The sequence below is a fragment of the Cygnus atratus genome, chromosome Z, assembly GCF_013377495.2.
Source record: "Cygnus atratus isolate AKBS03 ecotype Queensland, Australia chromosome Z, CAtr_DNAZoo_HiC_assembly, whole genome shotgun sequence".
Classification (NCBI taxonomy): Eukaryota; Metazoa; Chordata; class Aves; order Anseriformes; family Anatidae; genus Cygnus; species Cygnus atratus.
Genome location: NC_066396.1, coordinates 53,503,025 through 53,526,103, shown reverse-complemented (window position 1 = coordinate 53,526,103; position 23,079 = coordinate 53,503,025). Strand labels below are relative to the sequence as shown.

Genomic DNA, 23,079 nt, shown 5'->3' with positions numbered 1-23,079 from the left:
TATGGATCTGAAGGCACTAGTTGGACTGTTCAGGGAAAAGACATTTAATGTACCAATATAATTTTGGGACTAAAATCTGAGATTGTAATTCTCATAATGGAAATAATAAAGATGAAAAGCATTGAGTTACTGCCTGTGGACAGGATGCCCAGACATAAGAATCACTCAACATTGGAGCGGAGCTACCACTAACTTTAGACTGGTGGAGGGGGAAAAGGAAGAATAAAAAAGTTCCCATCCAGAAAGCCAACAAAGTAAATCAAAAGAATCTCTCACTTTAATAGCAATTTATTATCATTAAAAGTAACAACAAGTAGGTTTAAATCCTTTTGTTTTAAAAATCTAGTGTAACACACAGGTCACTGTTACAGTTCTATGAAATCTATGGCAAAATTGCATCCCCAAATTACACCATTTTGCCTCATCTTCATAGGCATCCATGGTGTGTGTCACAAACAACATAGAAACAGACTGCTTTATACAGCGCTTGTGATAAGGATTATCATTAGGCCTCGAGATGCTACAAGTTATTCTGTAAAAACTATGAAGTATAACTTTACTTTTCCTCTTCGTTAATATTGCTGAAACAATCAAATATTTCACAGGTTTTGGTGAAGCCATAACAATCTTTTAAGAACTGTCTTCCCCCCCACCCCCCCCACCCCCCCCGTATTGCTTCTTTTCTGCTAAAGGCTTCCTCTTCCCCTCCTTTAGTGATATGGCTGCTCCATTCCATGCAGCAAAACTGCAGCAACGTTTGCAGTTGCTCCCCAGACAGCATTTCTTTCACATTCTGAAGCTAGTGCTCAGGTCTAGCACTTACCTTGAACATTGCTAACAGAATAACTTGGCAGTATGTAGTTAAGGAATGCTAAATGCTCACGTATTTATCTCCAGCTTCGTGGGAGCTCTGCAGCTTCAGTTAAGCTCAAGGTATTAGCATTACTCAAGATAGCTAACTTAGAGCTAATTCAGATTTGCCTGAAGGAGCGGCAGCCAGACACTGCTGGACAGCTGCACCTGCACATTACAGCTGCTCGAAAGAAAAGCCTGAACAACTCATAATACTGTTCATCAGTGCCTTGAAGGAGCAAAAAGAAACCCAAAAAAGTCTCCACATGCAAGCACACATGTTGGTGAAAAGGCAGGATGGTCTTTATTCTGTCAAGCATTTACTGTGCTTAATTAAAGCTTACAGTCTTACTCAATATTCAAAAGTAAGCTGAGGCCTCTGAGTGAAATCCTGCTGGCTAGCAGAAACGTGGTGAACAGAACACAGGTAAACTTTACGTAGTTACTCAAATGTGGCTTGTACATGATTTCAGATACAAAGGAAGATCTGTTCTTTGGGAACAGACTCCTTGGAAGGGCTTTTCTGCGTTAACTTCTTCACAGTATCATGTGGAATTTGGGAGCTCAATGAAAAATCACTAGGCAGTTTCTATACCAACTCGATCTAGAGAGTCGTGGGAAAAAGTATAACCACAATCACAGGATAAACGCATGTAGGAGGTACCAGATCACCAGATTCTATGAACAGAGTCCAGTTATCCTACAACAGCAGTACACACTGTTCTCTAAGCAGACCCACAAGCTAAACTCTAGGAAAAAAAGGAGGTGTTACATTTACTTGATTATAAATACTTTTTTGGAGTTTGCTCTCAGCTGGATCTCTTGGAAAAACAAACAAACAAACCATGCTTAAAGCAAAACTACAAAATTCTGTTTATTCTAAATTACTATCTTGCTTTGTAAATACGTCTAACAGCTTATGAATATCCCACACTTACTCAATAATACCTTAAAGACTTAACTGAGGTAGCCACCACACCATCACCATACATTAACAATACCAAAACAGAGAGTTAAGCTCAACTAATATGCTCAAGAATGGCTGGTTTGCTAAAAACAACAGGATTTGCTAATCAAGACATCATTTTCTGTCCTGCTCTTCTCCCCCTCACCCTTGTTTCACTTCCTGTTTCTCTTCTTGCCCATCTTTAACACACATAGCAACAAGGAAAAATTTAGCCTTCCAGTTCATTTGGAAAACATCACTGGACTTTCAATAGCAAATTTCCAAATGAAGAATCAGTGGATTTACCTGTAAATGAATGTAATTTAAAACACTGAGGGACAATCTCCAGCACCAACCATAGAATGACACATCAGGTGCCAGTTATATCATCTTCCTGAACATGCCTAGATACTAGAAGCTGTGGAAAGATGCCGACATGGGCGAAACACAGAAGTGGTGGAAAGGTCCCTTTCATTTTAAGTCTCATCCAATACAATGTAAACATGCAAAGAATCACCTGTCTAATCGCTGTCTTTCAAGTACTCAGGAAGTTAAAGTAAAATGGCAATTACCTTTCCTCAAACTAAAAAGTACACAGATATGGAATATTCTTGAGCTTTCTAGTGGCATTCCCTTACATAAAATGAAAGTACTTTCAAATGAATTCTGTAGCTATGATAGCCTATATTGAAATACATCAGAAAAAGAATCAACTTTAAGGATAATTAATACTCTGGTAGGGTCGAAAATATTTCCAGATTTTTATTTTTTTTTGGTGGTCCCTATTCATAGATCTTTTTCAAGTTAATTCAGAACACCCTCTGCCCACATCCAAGTCAACCAGCCAATCAAACAAGAAATCCTCAAGTGAAAATCAAACACCCACATACCTAAGTTGTTTAATATTAGTGTTGCAAATATACAATCAGGTAAAGTTCTGTAAACATCCAGTTCTGAGTTCTTTTCTTTGATTACTGCCTAAAATCTGAGGGTTCATTCTATTGGCCAGATTCTTGAATGCAGTTACAGGGATGCAAATGTCCAATATAGATATACTGCATTGACCTGAAGCGGCACAAAAATGCCACTTTCAAGGTATATAACCCACCAAATAAACAAGCTGAAGAGAAAAACCATGCTCCCATTGAAACACAGAGCACTAGCCAGTTTGGCGTGCATAATACTGGTTTCTCCATGTAGATCGTCTGGTGTGTGCATATTACGAAATATAAAAATAAAATTGTACGAATTGCATGCAACCGTACATAGTGCAGCTTAAGCAATACTGAGGTGTTCTCCTTGTTTTTGTGAAGCAAGTGGACAGCAGTAAACTGTAGGCTGATACCTGTAATGCGGTCCTTGGGTTTCTTCTTCCACAGAGATACAACAAGCTACTTTGATTTTAAAAAACTCTAGCCCACAGCGGTGAGACATTAAACAATTTAGTCATGGTAACTGTCCTCTGAAGAGTTTTTGAAATTTCTTTATACACGTCTAAAGTACCCAAATGTATTTTTTCTTAGAAGTTCTTTACCAGAGCTCCCTTTTCACAAATCACACCCCAAAAGAGGTGTTTTCTGCTTTGATTACATACAATTGTTCATTAGATATAAGCAGATGAAGGTAGCTTATTACATTATAAAACCAACCTCATCATTATGAAGCTTTTGTAATACACAAAGATTCCAGTTAAGCATCACCACATACTAATTGTTCATACTTGTATAAGATGATCAACTAGAAGCCATGAAATTGCAGTTACTGAAGCTGTTCACAGGCACCTTACTAGTCCATACTTATAGTTCTCTTTTTAAAACATTCCACAAACACCTGTGCATCTCGGAGATTTTCATCCATTTCATCTATTCAGCCGCTGTGTTACCACTTCTCGGTACATGATGGAGATGTATATCAGCAGGAGAAAAATGACAAAGAAATCATCCAAGAACCCCAGGATTCCAAAGAGGGCTTCAGGAAGAAAATCCAGAGGTGATGCCAGGTAGAGCAAAGCTCCAAGCAAGCAGAGGAATATTCTGATGCGAAACATCCAGAAGAGGCCCCCAACAGAAAACATCTCCCTGAATGCATGCCGCAATAAAGTGGGCAGATCCATAATTCTTTCCATAATCTATCAAGAAACAAACCAAAGATTAGTATTTTGCTTTAGCTATAGGTCCATGCTAAATGGGTCTTTTTTTCCAGTATGAAGTTTCTATTACTGCATTACAGCTTTGGTATCTCTTCATTTTTAAGAATGAAAATAAAAAACAGTAAGATAAAACTCTCTGGATTTAATTTTGCTAGGTAAGAAGTTAGTTTTAGAATATATATGTTTTCAAGCAACAGTCAAACTGTATAACTCTATACAGTAAAATGTACATTTGCCTTACCACAAAATACATTATTATCTATTAAGAAGGGAAAGGAGTGACTATTAGAGGAAAACAAAATATGGAGAAATTATGAAACAGCAAACAGGGTAATTGGAATGATATATTGATCAGAAGGAAAGAGAACTAGGGATTCCTGGAAATAAAAGAAACAATAGCTAAATTAGAATACATAGAATTTCTTCAGAAACACAACACCCTCTCCTATGGCATACAACCAGTGATTCTTATAAATCACCAAGGATCAAACTTTAAAGTAAACTAAAGAACCTTTAAATGAATCCATCCCTGGCTCCTTCCTTTTTTTCTTTTTGTTTTTTTTTTTTTTTGAGTATGATTCTGTCATCTTAAGTGAGGGACTGCACAGCAGAAAATATTCAAGTGTTTGTTGTGAGGCTTGGGGAGGATGACCTTTGAATTTTACTTTATTTTTTTAGGTACTGATTCCATTTCTACTGTACACAGAGCCATGACATTAAAAGGACTTATCACCAAGGCTGAAAAAATCCCCTAGAAAAGAATGTTGTACGTGGTTAAGGCAAAATACTGTGTATAAATCAAAAACAAATTATCTAATTCAGGTTAGGACTTTAGTGCAGACTTCTGGGATGACCTTGGACAGTTACTGAGGACTAGACGCAGAGCCCAGAAAGGTCCACTGGAGCCTAAAATGTAGTTTCAATCTATTCTGGATAAAAACCATTCCTGTTTTGTGCTTTAGAACATGAAAAACAACAAAAATCCCTTCTGACAATTTTTTTCTTTTTGGACTGTAAATTTTCTTAGAAATGTTTTGTTACTATATCTAAATCCAATGAGTAGGTGAAGACAAACAGTGTATCAGAGTTACTGGTATTTGTGTGCATACATCTCACTTTCCAAATCAGGCCGTGCACACAAAATAAAGGGGTACAAGGTTGATTTTCTAAAGTTCATAGAACTTCAACCATCTCTTAGCTATTCATCAAAAAAATCCTGTTTTCTTCACTCAGAGGGCAGAATAAAGACTGTAATATAGTCTTGCAGAAATAAATACCAAAACAGCATACAGCTTGAAATCTGAAGAAGAAAGGCAGTAGAGCTTCAGATTCTTCTAATCGATTTAAACAGATTAATCAAGCGAGTATTCTTTCCTACAACTCACTTGTTTCATCAAGTATTAAGAAAAGGGAACTCAAGATTATTAGCAGTTCTCACTCACAACAAAAATAGTAGTTCCAATATAGCAACTACAAACGTATTTCAAGCTTGTGGGCTTGTCTTAACCATAAAAGCACGAGTTTCCTAAGAAAAACCTGCATAGTCCCTATACATGACAAATAGAAAATTCACATTCCATGGGAAAAAGAAGTCATCAAAAATGCTGTTAATCTCCCCTGAAATCACTGATGTCCACCCAAATTTACCGCAAACTTACAGATCTGGGTTGTCCCGAGAATCTCCGATTGTAATCATTAACATCTTGCAATACTTGGGCTGCATCCTGCTGATCTTCACCGAAGAGTGGTAAAAACAATGTTACCTAGGCACAGCAGGGATTTTAGAACATGTGCAATTAAACACAGATATTGTCAATTATAAATGAGACAACAGTGATGTTCAGTTAACTATACAGAACAAACTTTGTTTTAGTTCAATATTTAGTAGCAAAATAAAATGAAAAATTTTAATATTTAATACACGGTTACTGCTTCTAAGTTTCAACAAGTTTATTGCTTAAAACTATTTAAAGAATATCAATGCATTTTTTTTAAAGTTTGCGAAAAGCAAGCAACAACAAACAACCCTCCTTCTAAGAGTAGCTTGCCACAAATTTTTCGCAACACCTAAATCTTTCATGTTTTAGAAGTGATTTGGATAATAAAGTTAATTTCACAAATTAATCTAGTTCTGTTTCTTAAACTCAAAATCAAGTAAAGCATGCACTGAGGCCATTCTCTGCCAGCTTTAGAAGGACGCTGCATTTCAGCAAACAAGCAACAAAATTCATGCTTCATGTTACAGACAGTTATAAGATGACCAAAGAGAGTAACAGAAGACAGTGGAAAAAGAATAATAGCCTTCAGCTCTCTGGTAAGTACAGAGGATTCCCTTATGTTCTCGGGTTAATTATCATGCAAACATAAACATATGTGAAGTCATATTCAAATATATTTTATCTTTCTGCATAAGAGTTTCTGGAAACCTAAGTCTTGCATTTGGAAGTATGTTTAGGTATAAAATGCGTATTATCAGAGCAAGCAGAAAAAGTCTTTATTTAAATTATAACTATTTTTGGAAGTTCCCTCTGTACCTGCCCAGTAAATATACATCTTCAAAGCTTCCAAAAGCAGTGTATATCTCCAATGGCTGTTACTACCTAACCCCATTTTAAATCAAAAAGAAAAGAAAAACAGAAAAAGCAACATTCAGAAGGAAGGTCCCCTCCTTTCTCCCAAGCACAAAACCATTACTCTTTAAGTTGTATGTTGAACAATATTTATTTCTGAGTTAATACTAGATTTAAAATGAAGCATTTATTACATTTCATGTCTATATGTAGAAGCTTAAAAAACAAAGCTTCTTTAAGCTTTCTCATATTAACTCATCTGTATCTGCGGAATGCTTCAAAAGACCGGACTTTGAAAAGCTTTTCAGAGCATAAGGCAAGGGAGGATCCTGTAGGAGTTTTTACAGCAGTCACACTTGGCAAATAACAGCACAAGCAAATCTATATTCAACTTCTGGCCCTGCCACAAACCTTCTGCGTGACTCATGTCGTTCATGTATATACACTTCCATTCCCCGTTCAAGTGAGACCTCACTTTTCTTACCTCACAGGGGGTGAGAATGAATGCATAATCATGCAAGCAGTTCCACCCAATGTACTTATTACTCAGAGGAAGATAGAAGACCATCTATCTCCAGAGAAATATTAAAAAGCACTTAAAAGTATCTTATTTTCCTTTTTTCCATCTTTCTCACCCTTATTGTCTGTCTGTCTCTCTCTCTCTCCTCACTTGGTGTTGTCTAAACCCATTCATTCTCCCTCTAGCCATACGTATTTTTCTTTCCTTAATCTCTCCTATGGTCACTTGACATGCTGATAATCAGAATCAAAACAGGATATAATGTATGGGCAAGGGGGTGAAGTATGTTAGTAGCTTCCAATGAATTATATAACTCTGTAATTTTACTACTGTTAAAACACAGATGTACTTTTGTTAAAACAGACTGTGAGGCTCAGATTGAATGTTAATGAATTGCAAGGACATACTTCAAACTAACGATGTAAGTAAATTGTGTAGGAAGGAAGTAATATGCTTGCTCTATAAAGCTCAAATTAATAAAAACTAAAAATAGGAACAGAATAAGAAATTGACATGGATAGTTTTTGTTTTGGTTTGTTTTTCTGGCAAGGCGAACAGATGTACTTCTTAGAAACCAGTCATATTTTGACTACTGGCAGTCTTCCAGAACAGCCAGGTCTTTCAGATACAAGTTCTAGTTAAGAAGTTGTATAACATCACAACTAGGAAGCAGGGAAGAACCATAGTTAAGGTCTCATGATTTTCTGTTTTCATATACTGCTTTACAGAAAAATGGCTGAGTTATCAGTGCTGTTCACTTAAATTTGAGTTGCAGGAACATTCTTTATTTTTTTGATTTATCTGACAAAGCAAAACGTTTAAGAAACAATGTCCACCATCTATGTCTCACATATCCACATTCTTTCAGCTTCTCAGATTCCCTCTTCTGTCACTCTTAATACAGCAGTTCACATGTAATGCTTTTTTTGGTAAACTGTACAAGATGGCCAAACCATCGGGTCCACAATTACTTGAATTATTACCGTTTGTCTGCAGATTGGACAACGGATTGCACCAAGCCACGATCCATACCTCCAGTATGCAATAATGCAGGAACCTGACAAAAATAAGTTACAGATGTTGACATTTCTGAGCTGAAACTATTATTGTATGAAATGATAAGCTAAGCACCAAGCAAAACAACGAAGATGTGTATTTTGTATATGGCACTCATTGAAGATACCAAGAACCATATTCAGCATGATTAATGAGAAAAATCCTGAACAGGTTCACATGCATTATTAATTTTAAGAAATTATTTCCTGAAATGACCGAAAATCATTAACTTAAGAAACAAATAATAAAAAAAATTTCCAGTTTAAAATTCAGAAGTGACAAAAATATCAAGAGATGTAAAATTCATCCTGAAAACCTGGCTTTATCATCAGAGTTTCAATGGGTGAATCAATGTATGAAAATCTGGGTCCCCTTACTGTTTTCCACATTTATAACTTTTGTCTTTTAAATGACCAGGCATGGTAAGCATGATATATTCTGTAACAGTAGACAACCGCAGTGAAAGAATCCTGCTGGGAAAGTGAAGGAGGGGAAGCAAAATGCTACATAGAACATTGATATATATTTATAAATTTGAACAGCTGGGCCTCAAAGAAAAGAAAATATTTTAATCATTGTAAGCTAGTAGCAACTCTTTAGGTCTTCTAAGAAAAACAAACAAAAAAAACCACCTCTGTAATAATGAAAACACCAAGCAGATATTTTTTGTTCTTTCTAAACCAGCTTTTTTAATGGTACGTTTCCAAGTGTATTTCAGCCTCTTCTGTTTTTCACTATCAGGAAGTAAATGATACTCTCTGTCCATAATATATTTAAATTAAATGCATTTCAAGCCTGATACCATAGAAAAAAATCCAGCACATTATGAGAGTGACTATTTATTAGCATGCATTTTTTCAACACATTATATAAAAAAATATTTCTAATGGACTTGCAGATACGCAGTTAAAATCTAGCAAAGCTTTGCATTAGGGTAACAGTACCATTGCCAGAAGTTTGTATTTCTGTTCTGGTTTTATCAATGGGGTTTGGGGTTTTTCTTTCTTACCACAGAAGAGATGTCCACAGTTTGTTTCTATAGGAAATGTAGCTTGTTGCAAACAGACTGGACAAGACATATCTGTATAGAAGCGATGTCTGTCACCAGCAGAGGCATCCTGCTGGGACAAAAGAGAAATGGAAAATGTTAGAGATCCTATTTCTTATGAGAGAAGTCTGCTGAACTTCAAGTACATAAATAAATATCTATGTTACCAGAAGTCAAATACTCAAATGCAAAACTATGTGAAATAAAATAAATTTCAATTCAAAAACAAAACATACTTAAATGCAAAAGCTGTTTCACCAAGAAACTTTTTTTTTTTTTCTGGTGATGAGCACATTATTTTCCCCTCATATAAGTATGTGATTCCATCCGATTAAAGACCACAAGACCACAAAAGAAGAACCTCCCCAATCCTTCACATTAAGTAGGACCCTTAGATTAGACACACTGAAGCATGAATAACAACTTAGATTCTAGACTTTTACTTTATTATTCTAAATAGCTCTGGTACCTGAACTGTATTGCTTACCAACTGCACTATCTAGGGTTCCCAAGGCCAAACAGGGACATCAGTTTGTTTATTTCACTGTGGTGAAATGTGTTTTCCTCCCCATTTTGCCATATTTTTCCTCCACATAAATAAGCATTCTGGTCAAAAATCTGTCATTATTTCAAGTACTACTATGATTAAAGACTCTTCTGAACAGTCTCCAAAAAGTATGGGTTCTCTCATTCGAGGGCTGGGACTCAAAAATTACTGCTACCATGGCCTAGGCATTAGATTCTCTCCTACATGTCAGAATTGGGTGCAATTCCTGTTGCCCAGCTCCAGCTGTTGTGCCATTGTTCTGCTACACAGTTTATCAGTTTAAACATCTAAACCCTGTCCTGTGGCAGCAAGCTGTTCTCCAGATTCCTTTTCCTTAACGCTTAGTTTCCAGGAACATTGCAGGAAGCACACAACACAATCTAACATACTCCACCTTGTGGCAAAAGCTGGTTTGAAAAAAGAACCAGTCAAATCTTCAATTGTAGACTTGATTTATCCATTAAAAAAAAAAAAAAACTACATCACCTCATTCTTAGATAAATTTTAAGGATGACTCTGAACAGTAAGTAAGGTCCTGAAACTTTCAACACTAGCTTCTTCCAGACCTTCAGAAGAGAAGTCTACACTACCCCAAACCAGATAGGTGAACGATTTCAACACTTAGTAAAGTACCTGTTCAGTTTGAAGCTGCTGTCGAAGAGCTCTTACTAGCTCTTGATTTTCTGGGTGTATGTTCTGATGTTCATTTCTGTGAAAGGAAATATAAGCAATAAGAAAAAACTGAACACTGTGAACCAACACTAAAAAATAATTGATTGGAAAACAATGAAACTTGAAAAAAGGGGGAAAAAAACATTCTTTCCTGCTATAAGGGATTTTAAAGGAAGTACACAAATAATTAAGGAAACAGTACATTTAGTGTAGATCCTAAAATTACTCTGGCCACTTAAAGCTCTACAGCAGCAAAGTTTTTCAAATAGAGGCTCCATAATCAATCACTAAACCATATTAAAACTCAATTTTGTCATGAAAAAAAAAATCAAGCCATTAACCTGCAAAAAAGTCAAGCTGCTTTAAAGATATTATATTCATCATGTAGAAAAAGTTTTATTTTTTCTCTCCATTCCAGTTTTTATGTTGTTGCTTTACTACAGAAGCTATCATCGAGTTTAAAAATCCTTACTACTTCAGATTTATCTGCTATATGAAAGATTAATCCACAAGATTTACATAAGAAGGGGTAGGCAAACTCTTAGCTTTAGAATGTTGACTTTATGTAACTATCAGCAGCTTGGATATAAAAAGAAATCACTGCAGACTCTATTGGCAAGAAAACTACAGGTTAGAAACACCAAGATAAAAAGGAATCAGAGGGAAGGGACTCACTGAAGAAAGGAGGCTGGATATATTAAGAATTCAAAAACACAATGGGAACAGGATTGGAACTAGAAATTATGCAGACAACATTAAGAGATGTTGGGTTACAATAAATATGAGTCAACAACATGTTCAGAACTGCAAATTTCTGTGTTTTATTTATTCATATGGATTTAACTGGTGATAAATTCTGCTCAGCACTGTTGAAATCTCAGCTGGATTGTGTCTTCCATTTTGAGCTAAATGCATAAAAACATGTAGAGAAATTGGAGGAATTCAGAAGAGATTTATAAGAACTACTGCCGACATAGTTCAAGCATTAGAAAAAGACGGAAGAAATGGGAGCTTGTTTAGAAGACTGCTTAAGGAGAGAAGAGGGGACAGGATAAGTCTTTTAATCTATAAATATGAGCAATGATTTTCCATAGTTATTCAAGGTTGGTGGAAAAACATTTGTAACTACTAAGTGTACAAGGCCAGAAAACTTTACCTCCGGGTACTGTGACTTATCTTTGACTAAAAGTTAAACCGAAGAACAGGTTACTCTGATTCTAGGGATGATCTAGGCAGGCTGATCCTGTGTCAGAATTAAATGGCTGAATTTTTAAGATCTTTTCTGGCTGCAGATCTATATATGTAACTTCCTCAGTGGCTCCAGGCACATCTGCAATATTTTCCTTCATTTGATGTGAGCAATCACAATACTGCATACTACTATCTTTAATGTTTTGTCTTCTTCATTCTTTCTTCAAAGAGGAACAGACAAAACCCATATTTTCATGCTAGTAACAACCTGATTATCTGCAAAAGGCATATTTATTTAGCAGTTAAGTGGCTGACATACGAAGCTTATATGATGAGAAGCTTACATTAAAAGCTTTCTTGTTCTCCCTGGTTCTCCACAAATCACATCTTGTAGAAGTTGTCTGTCGTGCAAATTATATGTTTAACAGTATTTTCCTGTTTAGACTCTACAAATTAGCATGCTTTGCACCTTCAGTTTGCCAGAACTTTGATATATATTGAAATTCAATGCAAATCACACACAAGTGGAAGGTGTGAATTATAAGCCAGTTTATCCCGAGTCCTTTATAAACAACTAATTGCAAATTTCTTACCAGATTGTTATCTAAAAAAAGTAGACAAAGTTACCAGGGCAATACTGGCATATCATCCTTATGCAAATATTACACATACGTGACTTTAGTCTGGTACCACACACTGTGCTCAACATATGAGAGTGTTTGTAGAGGTACAGTGTCTGTCACCAATGCATAAGATGGTTCAGAAGCAGAATACTACACAACGTCCAGGAAGAGACAGGCATAGTTCAAGACATATCCCATTCAGAGCTTCTGTTGTACAGTTAGTGTGAGAAAGTAAGTTGGAATAAATGAGAAACAGTATGGTGCTTTGTTAATTAAAGGCTTTTTTTTTTCTGGCCAAACACAAGCCAGAAAAAAAATAAGTTTAGTTAGCACTTTTCCTCATTTCTGAGTGTTAGCACTCCGTAACTTGAGGAAAGAAATCCCATGAGATGGCAAGATTTTACTATGCCTCATGAAGGACCACACCAAACTATCATTACCAGGAGAGGAAGGCTGCCTACTCATTCAGTGTGTGCTCTCATGTAGGCAAAGTGAAGGCCAGCACCTATGCAGACTGACATATCACTGCACAATGACTGCCATCGTTCTTTTCCCAAGGACTAAAATCTGACTTCTGCTGACAATACTGACTTAGTTTCATAAACAAACCTTACGTTGGAATAGAAAAAAATAGACAAAAAGAATAAAACTACAGATTCATAAATATGGGTTTGCTAATTCATGTAGGACATGCTGGGAGTCTCTGATACAAAACACTGGAGGGTCAGACTCTCTTTAACATGTTTCATAAAATAAATTTTCACAATCTCATTTGTAAAGTGGTAATCTACTTATTTTTGAAAGATGATGGAAAAAAACTGACTGCATTTTATCAAAATGTACAACTCAGAGACATTAAACAAAGTATCTTAGAGAAATACTGAACTGGTATCTCACTGAACTAAACACCTGCAACTTGATATATATGTTAGTTATTGTTAATAGATTTCAACACCAAAAGTTCAGAGACCTTCAGCACATGCCTTGATATGATGCCTCATTGCATTTTCCCTGCTACAAAGAAGTACAGCAACCGTATCCCTCAGCAGTTCTTTTCATATTCCATTTTTCTCCCCTCCATATTTATCTGTGTTTTCTCCCCTGCCTCTAGTTCACTGCTAAATAGGTATTACTGTTATTTTGTACTGTACAGATTTTCCATTGTACTGTACAGATATTGATGGTGACAATACAAAAGAGGTATGGGGAAAATGCTGCTTAATACAGACAATTTTCAAAGGTTCCAGAAGGCACAGTGGGTATCTAAGAAGATGCTGGTAAGACCTTCAGTAGTCAGTCGTACTGCATGGAAATAAGCTAGTTTCTAGACTTCTAAACTATTAAAACTTTGTGTTCAAGTTCGTTTGCCATTCCAGAAAATAAACTGTCAAGGCATGTAACAGGATCCACAGATCTTGTTACAGCTCATTCCACTGCACAGGTAAGATCTAACTAGCCATTTTCTCCTCCCTCAAGTAACTCTTCATCATCAATGTATCATCTCCCTGAATGCCCATCTTGAGTAAGCTCCCACTGCTCTTGCTCACTGCTGACCCTCCTTGCTTTACTCACTTTTTTTTATGTTAACTTACTTTCCATTACGAAGTTCAAAAACAAAATGTTTAGTATTTAACTAAATGCTTCAAATGCAAGTCACATGTGCTATAAAAAGTCAACATAAGCACAAGAGGGCAGAGAAAAGGCAGCTGAGGGAAGAGAGGAATCCTAAAGTCATCTGAATAACTGAAACAGGCTTGGCAAGAAAAGCACTTTGATGTGCATTCAATCCTCTGAGGTTTCCGTGCTATCTCCTGGTCATGAACAGAAGCACTGCCTTGCACTTCAACCAGGCTTTTCCGGTCCTGGTATCTTTCATGGCCTGCTCTCAAACACACCTTGCCCCACTAATACTTCTCACAAGGACACGTTCTCCTCGGTAAGCTTCATAATGCTGATGCATCATTAAAATTTAGTTTTCTCAGATATTAAAACTGCTTCTGTATTCAGAAGTACACAGAAGTGTTAAAAAAAGACATACAACAACAACAAAAAAAACAAAGTAACAACAAAAAAGCCAGTGTGAAGCTCAGATTTATTCTCCCAAAAACACACGGGCTAAGATATTTGTTAGGTTGCAAGGAAAAACATTGGAACTACAAATAAGCTTTTATTAATTGACCTTTAAAATTCTTTATGGAAATGGAAAGCATGGAAAAGCATATTAAAGTCCATTGTTTTTCAAATATACACATTTATAAATAAATCAGTCTGTTCTTTTTTTTTTTCTTTGAGAGTTCAACTAGCATGGACATTGGAGGGTTCCATTTAATCTTATTTATGGAGTCATTATTGATAAATCTTTGCTCAGCAACCAAGTATGACACAACAGCCGTACAGACTGCGAGCTCAGTCATTTTGAGTCTTAGGAAATGATGAACATATGAAAATTTTACTTTACTTTTGAGAAACGCATCATTTAACTCTTAACTGTGAATTAAATTATGAACTCTGACAGGCAGTTAGCTAAATAGAGTAAGTGATCAAACAATCATTTCCTTAACGTCACAAAGTAAGTTTTGTATATGCAACTATCGGTTGAGAAAGTTAGAATTTGACAAACTCAAGTATGTTGATTAATTCCCATCAACATATTCTCACCTTAAAAGCGTATATACCAGAGCAGCAATGAAAGTGAAACTGAGCACAACTGCCACCAGTACCTGGTCACTTATTCCTTCTATGACTGAATCATTATCTAGCTTCAAACTCTGAACTTCTGCCTGGTGACTGGCCATCACAGCTCTAAAATGTAAAAAGAAATATATATGTATACATGTATAGAGAGAGACATACACACACATACAGACATACATTTTTAAACAGTTACAAATAATACGTATACATACGTATTCATATGAACAATAAACTCTTGAAGCAAAAGATTACTCATTGCTGGGAGAAAAATGGTAAAAGAAGAGGAAACATGCATTTTACCAAACAGCTTGCTGCAGAGGACTACAAAACATTTGCCTTGCACAGTAGCAATAACTGCATTGTAATATAAGGTCGTCTTTTTTAAAAAAAACAACAAAATCAGTCACATACTTTACCTGAAAATCTTTATCAGATATCTTGCTTAGGGACAGGATACCCTGCTGCATTTGACATATTCTAAGGATAGTTCATTTATAAAAAGTATGACTCAACATTATCAAGATTTTTTGTTATTATATAACACATCATTGCTGCTAGGCTAAAACAATATACATTTTAGAAACCTAATTTATTCCCCTTACCTACATGAATAAAGAAACAGGAATATTTGCATCACAGGTAGTTTTAGAGTGTTAAATGGCCATTTCGATGCACAAAAAATATCTGATGAATTTCGTATTTTATCTGCCTTTTCTATGGTTTCAGCTGGAAATATGGGAAAAGCTTGAAAGAAAAATAGTACTTTCAGGCTTCCCTAGTTAAACTTATTTGTTTTATACTCATTTCACATATACAAAAATCAGAATGACTTGCCAGCACTAATGTTCATTAACCTGCAGCTGAAGACAAGGAAAATAAAATAGTCTGCAACATGCTGCTAAATCACTCCTGTTCCAATCAGGAAGTGAAATGAACTACAGCTGTGAATATTACGAAACCAGGAAAGTGAAACTAAGTCTAGGAAAAGGTTAAAAAAAATGCCATATTAAAGATGTGTCCATACACATTGGAACTATTTTTCATACAGATTTGACATAAAAGCTCAGCAGCATTTTACAAGGTCAGGGAAGACTGGTGTCATTTACTTTACTTCCTACTCCAGTGTGGGTGCTTTAAGCCTGCAAACTTTCATCAGTGTCTCTTCCTAGTTCACAGCCTGTATGTGACTTCTGAATTTGAACCCTGCAGTCTAGCAAACATCACTACAAAAGACATTGTCTGGTCCTGAATTAATTGCAAAAATGAAAGGGAACACAAGCCATGGGCATTTTAGAACCTAACTGTAATGCACTACCCTGGCAAGATTTCAACACACCAGTCTACTGCTAACAGAAAAATGTCATCTTTTCCATAAGATGACTACTCTCACTCTCCAGATCTGTTCTTGTAGGAGTTATAGAGCTTTTTCCAAGCTTTGTTACATTTGTGGGAGCCACCTCTGCAGCAGCAAGGCAAGAGAAGCTAGTATATTCTAACATTACTATAAAAGGGGTAAGTGGGTATAATTAAGTACCATAATAGCAGAGAAAACATGGAGCATGAAGGGTAGATTCCTTTCATTGTTCTTATATTTTTGGACTTCCACTGCGAAAAAACAAAATGAAATAATGAAGCATATATGAAGTGGAACATAAACTAAGTTACCTAACCTGCATCTCAACCTGAACTGAGACTATTATTCCTGTAACTATAGTCATAACTTTTGCTAATGACAGCTTTTCACCCACAACTGTGTCATAACCTAACTACTGAAATGTTGATTAATATTTAGAAAGAATAAGTTTTCCTAAAGGTAGAACACCTATGACTCATCAAGAACCATGTTTGAAATAGGTCAATATTGACCCAGATTTCATACATACTAATGAATAAAAGTCTGTATCTTTGTGGAAAGGTCTTACGCAGGATCATGACCCTACACACAAGGAGCTACAGCATTTCTCTGTGTAGCTAGTTACGCAATTAGATTGCTATAGCTAAAGCTGTGAGGCTAAGGTACTGTGAAAGTCTTCTGATCATCAATTCCTTGGTGCTGAGGGTCTGGATTTCTAGGCGTACTGTCATGCCTCAGCTCAACATGCCCAAACTGTACACTTCATTTCTTTTAAATATTCACTCTCGAAGAAGCGTCTCTCTCTTACAATACATCATTCTGGGACACCCATTTTCCACAACTGTGTCTCAGGCAGAGTGCTGTTATTTTCATGTTTTCTCTCCTTAAGTACCATCATCACTGCACTAACCTTTACTGTCACACTGTCATTTCTGGGTTGACCACTCCATATACTTACAGACGTAAATGGCAAGGAACTGGTATGTGATGATTTCTCCACAGTCCTGTAACAGCTCTGTCAGAACAGACCAACACACTAGTAACACCTACACTTTGTTAAGCATTAATCATTTTTTCAGAAATACATATTGTGTTCGAGAGACATACAGATGCTCTGATTGCCCAGCACCTTTGGAAGGTAAATGTTTCTCTCTCTGACACCTGAAAGGCTTCCTGTATCAGTGCTTGCTTGGTGTACTCTGAATCCAACACATGAATTGTCAGTATCACACAAAATGAAAGGAATTTTCCTGAACAGCCTCCAAGGCTTCCACTCTAGAGCTCCCTCTCCTTCTCTTCATGCTCCTTGCAACAACATCCTTAATTCTTATCTATTTATCATTACACTGACTACATCGTCATTTCTGCTCTTGTACTTTTACTGAAATACCCGACTGTGGTGCCAAGGTTACCAGGAGAAAATGAATATGGAACAGAGATTCTCACTTTCTCTTCCTCACCACACACAATCCCAATTATTTTTCTCTACTTCAGATGTTCACTTACCACATATGACTTACCCAACGCCCATTTTAACACCAACTTACTGCCCAACAGGAATTCCTGCACAGTTTTGCTTTTCTACATAAAAGGCCGCTCCTCAAAACACTTTGTCTTCACTAACGTATCACTACTGTCAAGATATACAGGGGGAAGTGGAACCTCTGCCTCCTAAGTCTCTCTCCTTGCTGCTTCTATTACTAAATTCTAGAGAAGATGGGCTATTAATGTTTAGGACTCACATTCATGTCTTAACTTTAACATGTTTTACTTTCTGCCTCTGGACAGCAAATGAGTGCTGTGCACATTCCCCTCGTTACCTCTAGCACTTCTTCTGAATCAAACCATTGCAAAAGAGGGCTGACACAAATTGTGTAGACTAAGAAATATAAAGAGAAGCTTTTCAGTTCAAAAGATCAATACATGCTTTCTCTGATGAGTCATTTAAGCCTCAGTAGACACAGCAACGATCTCCTCCTACTTTATCTCTGTGTGAGCACGTAAAAAAACAAACAACAATGGCTCCAAGGAGAACACTGCTGAAATATACAATGTGAAAACTGTCTGGCTGAAGGAGGAAGGAATTTTCTGATCTCAAGCCTGTTTACAACATTTTCCAACAAAATGCACAGAACTGCAAGCTTGCAGTTCACGTTTCTTCAAGTGCAACCACAACAGCCCATGAACACAGCTGTAGTGGTTTGTATGCATAATAGACTAGCCAAGGCCTAACATTGCTTCTAAAGAATCTTGCCTTCCAATGAGTGAGCAGGTCTAGCAGCAGTGGTCTTTCAGTCAGCACAACTAATAAGCAAGCTATAGGAGACTCAGTCTTCAATGATATAATGAAGTTATCTTTTGTGACAACCAGTGCTGATGAGGATTAAGGACTGAAGTTCCCAGGGAAAACTTCTACAAGAAAAAACTCTACCTATCTCTCCCAAAATAATATGCACTAGTAAGTTGATGCCATATAATAGCAACGTGATGTAATTTGCATTGAATTATTTTCTTCAACCCGTTTACTTTGATCCATTACATTTGTCTGGCTGTGCAAAAATAACTGTATTTCCTCAGCCTGTTCAGATCAGTCTTTGAGACCATAGGCTCTTCAGGCATTAAAGAAAGTTGTTCATTCTTCTCTATAGACTTATACTACTTTTTTTTTTCCTTTTAATAATTACAAAGGTTTGAAAATTTTCATGCTGTGTGTCTGTTCTTTTATACAATAAATTAGTTCTTGTCTATTCTAGCTTTTTAAAAAAAACTGTCACGTTAATATAATGACTTCAGTTAAAACAGGCAGTAATAAGAAATAAATTAAATTTTAAGAATTGACCTTTGCTTACACTTGGAATTATTTTCCTCTTTTTAACCACTTAGCAGTGAGGTAGCTTTTTTACAGCAGAGCATAACCCCACCTTGTCCTCCAATTAAAGGAAGAAAAACAAACATCTAACATCTAAAATCATCTAACAATTTCAATCCCATTAAAATTGGATGGTATACAATCAATTTCAGAATGACAAAAGTACAGGTTGCAAAGTTTAAAAATCCAACAAAAACACTTGGCCTTCTTCCTACATTCAATGCAACAACAGTAACAAAACAAACAAACAACAAAATTTCCAGTTTAACTTTAAACTAGTGGCACTTACTTGAAATAAAATAGTAGGACTGCCTAGTAAGGAAAGAAAGACAAGTAGTTATTTCTCTCTTCCACTTGGCTTAGCTAAATTACAATGGGACTTTGCAGCACAGTGCTTAGATGGGGATCAGATTTATCTGCATCAGGATTCTTTATGGTTACAGGATGTAAACAACCTGAAATAGACTCATCTGGCCACAGAATGCTTCAAAGTAGAAAGGAATGAAACTTTGTAAAATCATGCTGTTTTGTTTGTAAAACAACATTTCAGACTACCCACCTGCACATATAATCACCTTGCTTGTCCTGTGTTTTGATGACTGATTACAGACAGAAAGCAACACTAATTTACAAACATTTCATATAAGAACCTGCAGGCCTTGAAAGGTACATTTCCTTCCACCTGATGGTTATGTATGAACAATACATGCAATTTTATGCAAAAGAAGCAAAATCATGAAGAGCAACATTGCAATTACGGTGGTAGCTTTTATTCTCGGAAACACATACAGATAATACTGAAATGTGGGGGCACAAAGACCCATAATAGCGTGGATGCATTACCTCTTTTTTTTTTTAAGATTTGAAAAATATTTTGAAGGCTTTCGTGTACTACATACAGCACAGTTAGAGCAATACCTACACTATGGTCTGCAAACAAATGAAAAATATGTTATCTTATGTCTGCCACAATACATTATGTACTTTTTGTGAGCTAACCAAAATCAGAATATCCCCATAGATTTTCTATAGGAATTGTATTTTCCAAGTTCAACATGGAAGTACCACATGCTAATATACTCCTCAAAAGACAGAGGACCCACTACCAAAGGAATATGCTAGCTCAGAGAACTAAGAGGCTCTCGTCATCTCAGAGAAGTAAACAATGAGATAACACACAAGCAATACTGCTGTGAAATACTGATTAGTAATCACGAGCAACGTTGACTTTGAGAGCAGGGTACAATTTGCTCAGCATCTGAAAAATATGTTGGGTAACAACATGCCCCTTCAGGGATGGGCTGGGAGTGAACTGAGTAAGAACAACCGTTCTACTTCATTTCTATTTCTGCTATTTTCTTCTTGTTGCAGTACTGACAACCACCCTCACTGCTTGAAAAAACATTTATAAAATGAAGACATCGGTGGTGCCCACCACCGTTGGAACCTACAATACCGATTGCCTGCTGTCTTTTAGTAGTTGAACCATTATTCCCTTTCTCCTTGCAAATGCTTCTTGCTTTAGAGAGAATATGTGTTCTCCAGGATATGCTAATTCCTAACTAGTAAAATACTGCTGAGAAACACAGGCTTATAAAATGGAACTCTTGGAAAGTACAGGTTATTCCTGTGATTCTGATTTTTGTTAAGTCTCCAGAATTTTCTTCCATGGTAAAAGGAACTAAAACCAAATAAATTGATTTCATTTGTATCACCAGGTTTCCAATAAGTGACCTGCTTTAAATAACAAAATCAATGTTTAATTGTTTGAAAGTAGTAAAATGGAGCATATTTATTCTGTAAAACCCTCCCTCATGCGTATCAGCTTATATCGAAATCTTTAAGGCATGAATTTAGCTCTTTTGGTTTCACTGAAGAGAAAAACAGACACAAGGTCCCCCAAATAAAGACAAATTAATAATTGCTAAGTAACTATTGAGACCTTTCTTGTCAGAAGTTATCCAACTACTTCCAACTTCATGGTAGTAGTAGCTCCTGGACATTGTCTGTAGTTGAGAATAGGACTTTGCTAATGGATTTGAACCACCAAGCTGGATCCTACAGTTATTTTCACTTTCTTTCATGCAGGATTGAAGGGCATGCCTACATTGCATTCAGGAAGCGTAATGACAGCATGTGTTACGCACGTCCAATGAACATCAGTGAACATACAAATAGTATTGAAAGTACTTTAAAGTTAGTATACTGAAGCTGGACTTTGAAATAGCAGTGGACATATGAAATGTTTTAAAAGAGAAATTTGGTAATGACGGTGGGTGTACTCAGAAAAAGTCGTTTTGATGACACAGGATTTATTAGCTTTCCATTTTTGTGAAGGCACACTTATTAGCAAAAAGCACAGAATAATCTCTAGTACTAAGTATTTCCATAAGTTTCAAAAATCAGGAGGAGACAAACCAAAAGGCACAATTACTAAGGCAAATAAAAAATAAAAGTGACGTACAAATTGACAAGATATATTCTGTGAGAAGGTTAAAACAAACTCAGGAACATTAGAGTAGGACTTCATGCAGTCTGTTAATACAGCATTATTATGAGTTAGCGGCTACTTTGGAGTCATGAATCTGCTTAGCTGGTACAGCAAACTTATAGCCCAACTCAACCATATTGTGTTCAGTTATGCTTTCATCGTCGACCACCAGTACTTACAGGGTATTGCTGAATACATTTATGCGCGAACACAGTCATTGCAAAAGAGAAAGAAAAAAGCTTAAACAGTCTTGGTAGATTTAGTATAAAGCCAAAATAGTGGACAGGGCAATTTCAGTAGGGGAATAACACACATTTCTTCATTATATGTTAAAAACTGCCAAACCAAGGCACTTGCCTGATAAAGTAGGTCTCTGCAAGGTCTGAGGTCAGCAGCGCCTGTGGCACATCTTCCCTAAAAAAAAAAAAAAAAGTAGGTATTTTGCTTTTCCTGCTGGAATCCCACCTTGCAAGTTAAAGATGCAAACTCCAGACGCAAATTCCGTACAGGAATATATTCCCAACAGAGCCTCCAAACATTTTCCTATGAGCCTGAAACTGCGCAGCATTCCTATTTGGAGTATCTGGATGACGCACGACCTGTGTCAAACAGCCCCAAACCATGTCTGGAACTGCTGCATAAGGCTAAAAGAGATGGAAAGGCATGGAGCTCTAAGAAACACGGAGGGCAGAATTGGGTTGACATGAAGATGGGAACTTGAGGAAAGGCCTGTCAGTGCCTTCAGTTGGACAACTAACTTTTCTGGGCAGACAGGATGAGAAAGGAAGTAATGTTGCCTAATTATAATAGTTTACTGAAATATGGTAGTATTTCAGCTAAGGCTGGAATGGCTTTTTTTTTTTTTTTTAACTTAGATAGTTTGAAAGTGCCCAAGAATTGTTCATGGTGGAAAGCAGTGCTTCTGTACGCAACCTCACATCCCCAACAGCACGACAGAAAGCGTTACCCTGCCTGCGTGCGTCAGCGCCACACGAAACTGAAGTTGCATGTCGCGACAGCTGACAAACCGGGGCGAGACACCGGCACACCACGGGGGATCACAGCCGTGAAACACCGCTCGCCCCCCGCTCCAACGAGAGGAAAAACCCCCGAGAATAAACCCCGAGGAGAATAAAAACCCGTCACGCGGAGGCTGCTGCGGGCCGTGCCGAGCCGCGGGCCCGCTACCGAGCGCTGGGCCGTGCCCCTCAGCCCGGCCTGCCGCCACCAAGCCCTCTCTCCCGGCGGCTCTCCCTCCCTTTCCCCCACTCGGCGACCGGCGCCCTCCACCCCCCACCGTCCCGCCCCGTCCCCTCACGGCGCTACCTCAGCTCCTGCCGCTCGCCAACGGCCGCCAACGGCCGCCAACGGCCGCCCCGCCCCGCCCCGCCCCCTCGCGTCGCGTCTGGGCCCGGGACCGTGTGGGCTCGGGGCGGCGCAGGGCGCATGCGCGGGCGGGCGGCTCTCTCTCCCCCCCCCCCCCCCCCCTCCCCACCT

The 23,079-nt window shown here is 37.3% G+C and overlaps 1 protein-coding gene across 8 annotated transcripts; it reads right to left on the bottom strand.

Moving 5' to 3' along the window:
• Nucleotides 1–1,131: 1,131 nt before the first annotated feature.
• On the bottom strand, nt 1,132–23,034 carry RNF170 (ring finger protein 170). Of its 8 annotated transcripts, XM_035564276.2 has the most exons (11): nt 22,909–22,984; nt 21,936–21,996; nt 19,381–19,399; nt 17,181–17,237; nt 16,403–16,473; nt 14,833–14,976; nt 10,322–10,397; nt 9,103–9,211; nt 8,021–8,094; nt 5,606–5,710; nt 1,132–3,926 (listed from the first exon to the last, which is right to left on the bottom strand). In XM_035564276.2, exons 6-11 carry the CDS (start codon nt 14,967–14,969, stop codon nt 3,657–3,659), a joined length of 771 nt encoding a protein of 256 aa, XP_035420169.1. In that variant the 5' UTR covers nt 14,970–14,976; nt 16,403–16,473; nt 17,181–17,237; nt 19,381–19,399; nt 21,936–21,996; nt 22,909–22,984; the 3' UTR covers nt 1,132–3,656. The 8 variants fall into 8 exon arrangements, with proteins under 8 accessions (XP_035420169.1, XP_050572554.1, XP_035420163.1 ...); XM_050716597.1 differs by lacking the exon at nt 17,181–17,237; XM_035564270.2 differs by lacking the exons at nt 17,181–17,237; nt 19,381–19,399 and having other exon boundaries at nt 9,103–9,214; nt 21,940–21,996; nt 22,909–23,034.
• Between the last annotated feature and the right edge of the window lie 45 nt (nt 23,035–23,079).

Coding starts and splice junctions, on each gene's coding strand:
- RNF170 (XM_035564270.2), bottom strand. CDS start 14,969: ATGGCCAGTCACCAGGCAGAAGTTCAGAGTTTGAAGCTAGATAATGAT. Junction 10,398..14,832: donor CTGGTATATACGCTTTTAAG/GTGAGAATATGT, acceptor TTCCTTTCACAG/AAATGAACATCAGAACATAC. Junction 3,927..5,605: donor TCTCGGGACAACCCAGATCT/GTAAGTTTGCGG, acceptor GTTTCTTGATAG/ATTATGGAAAGAATTATGGA.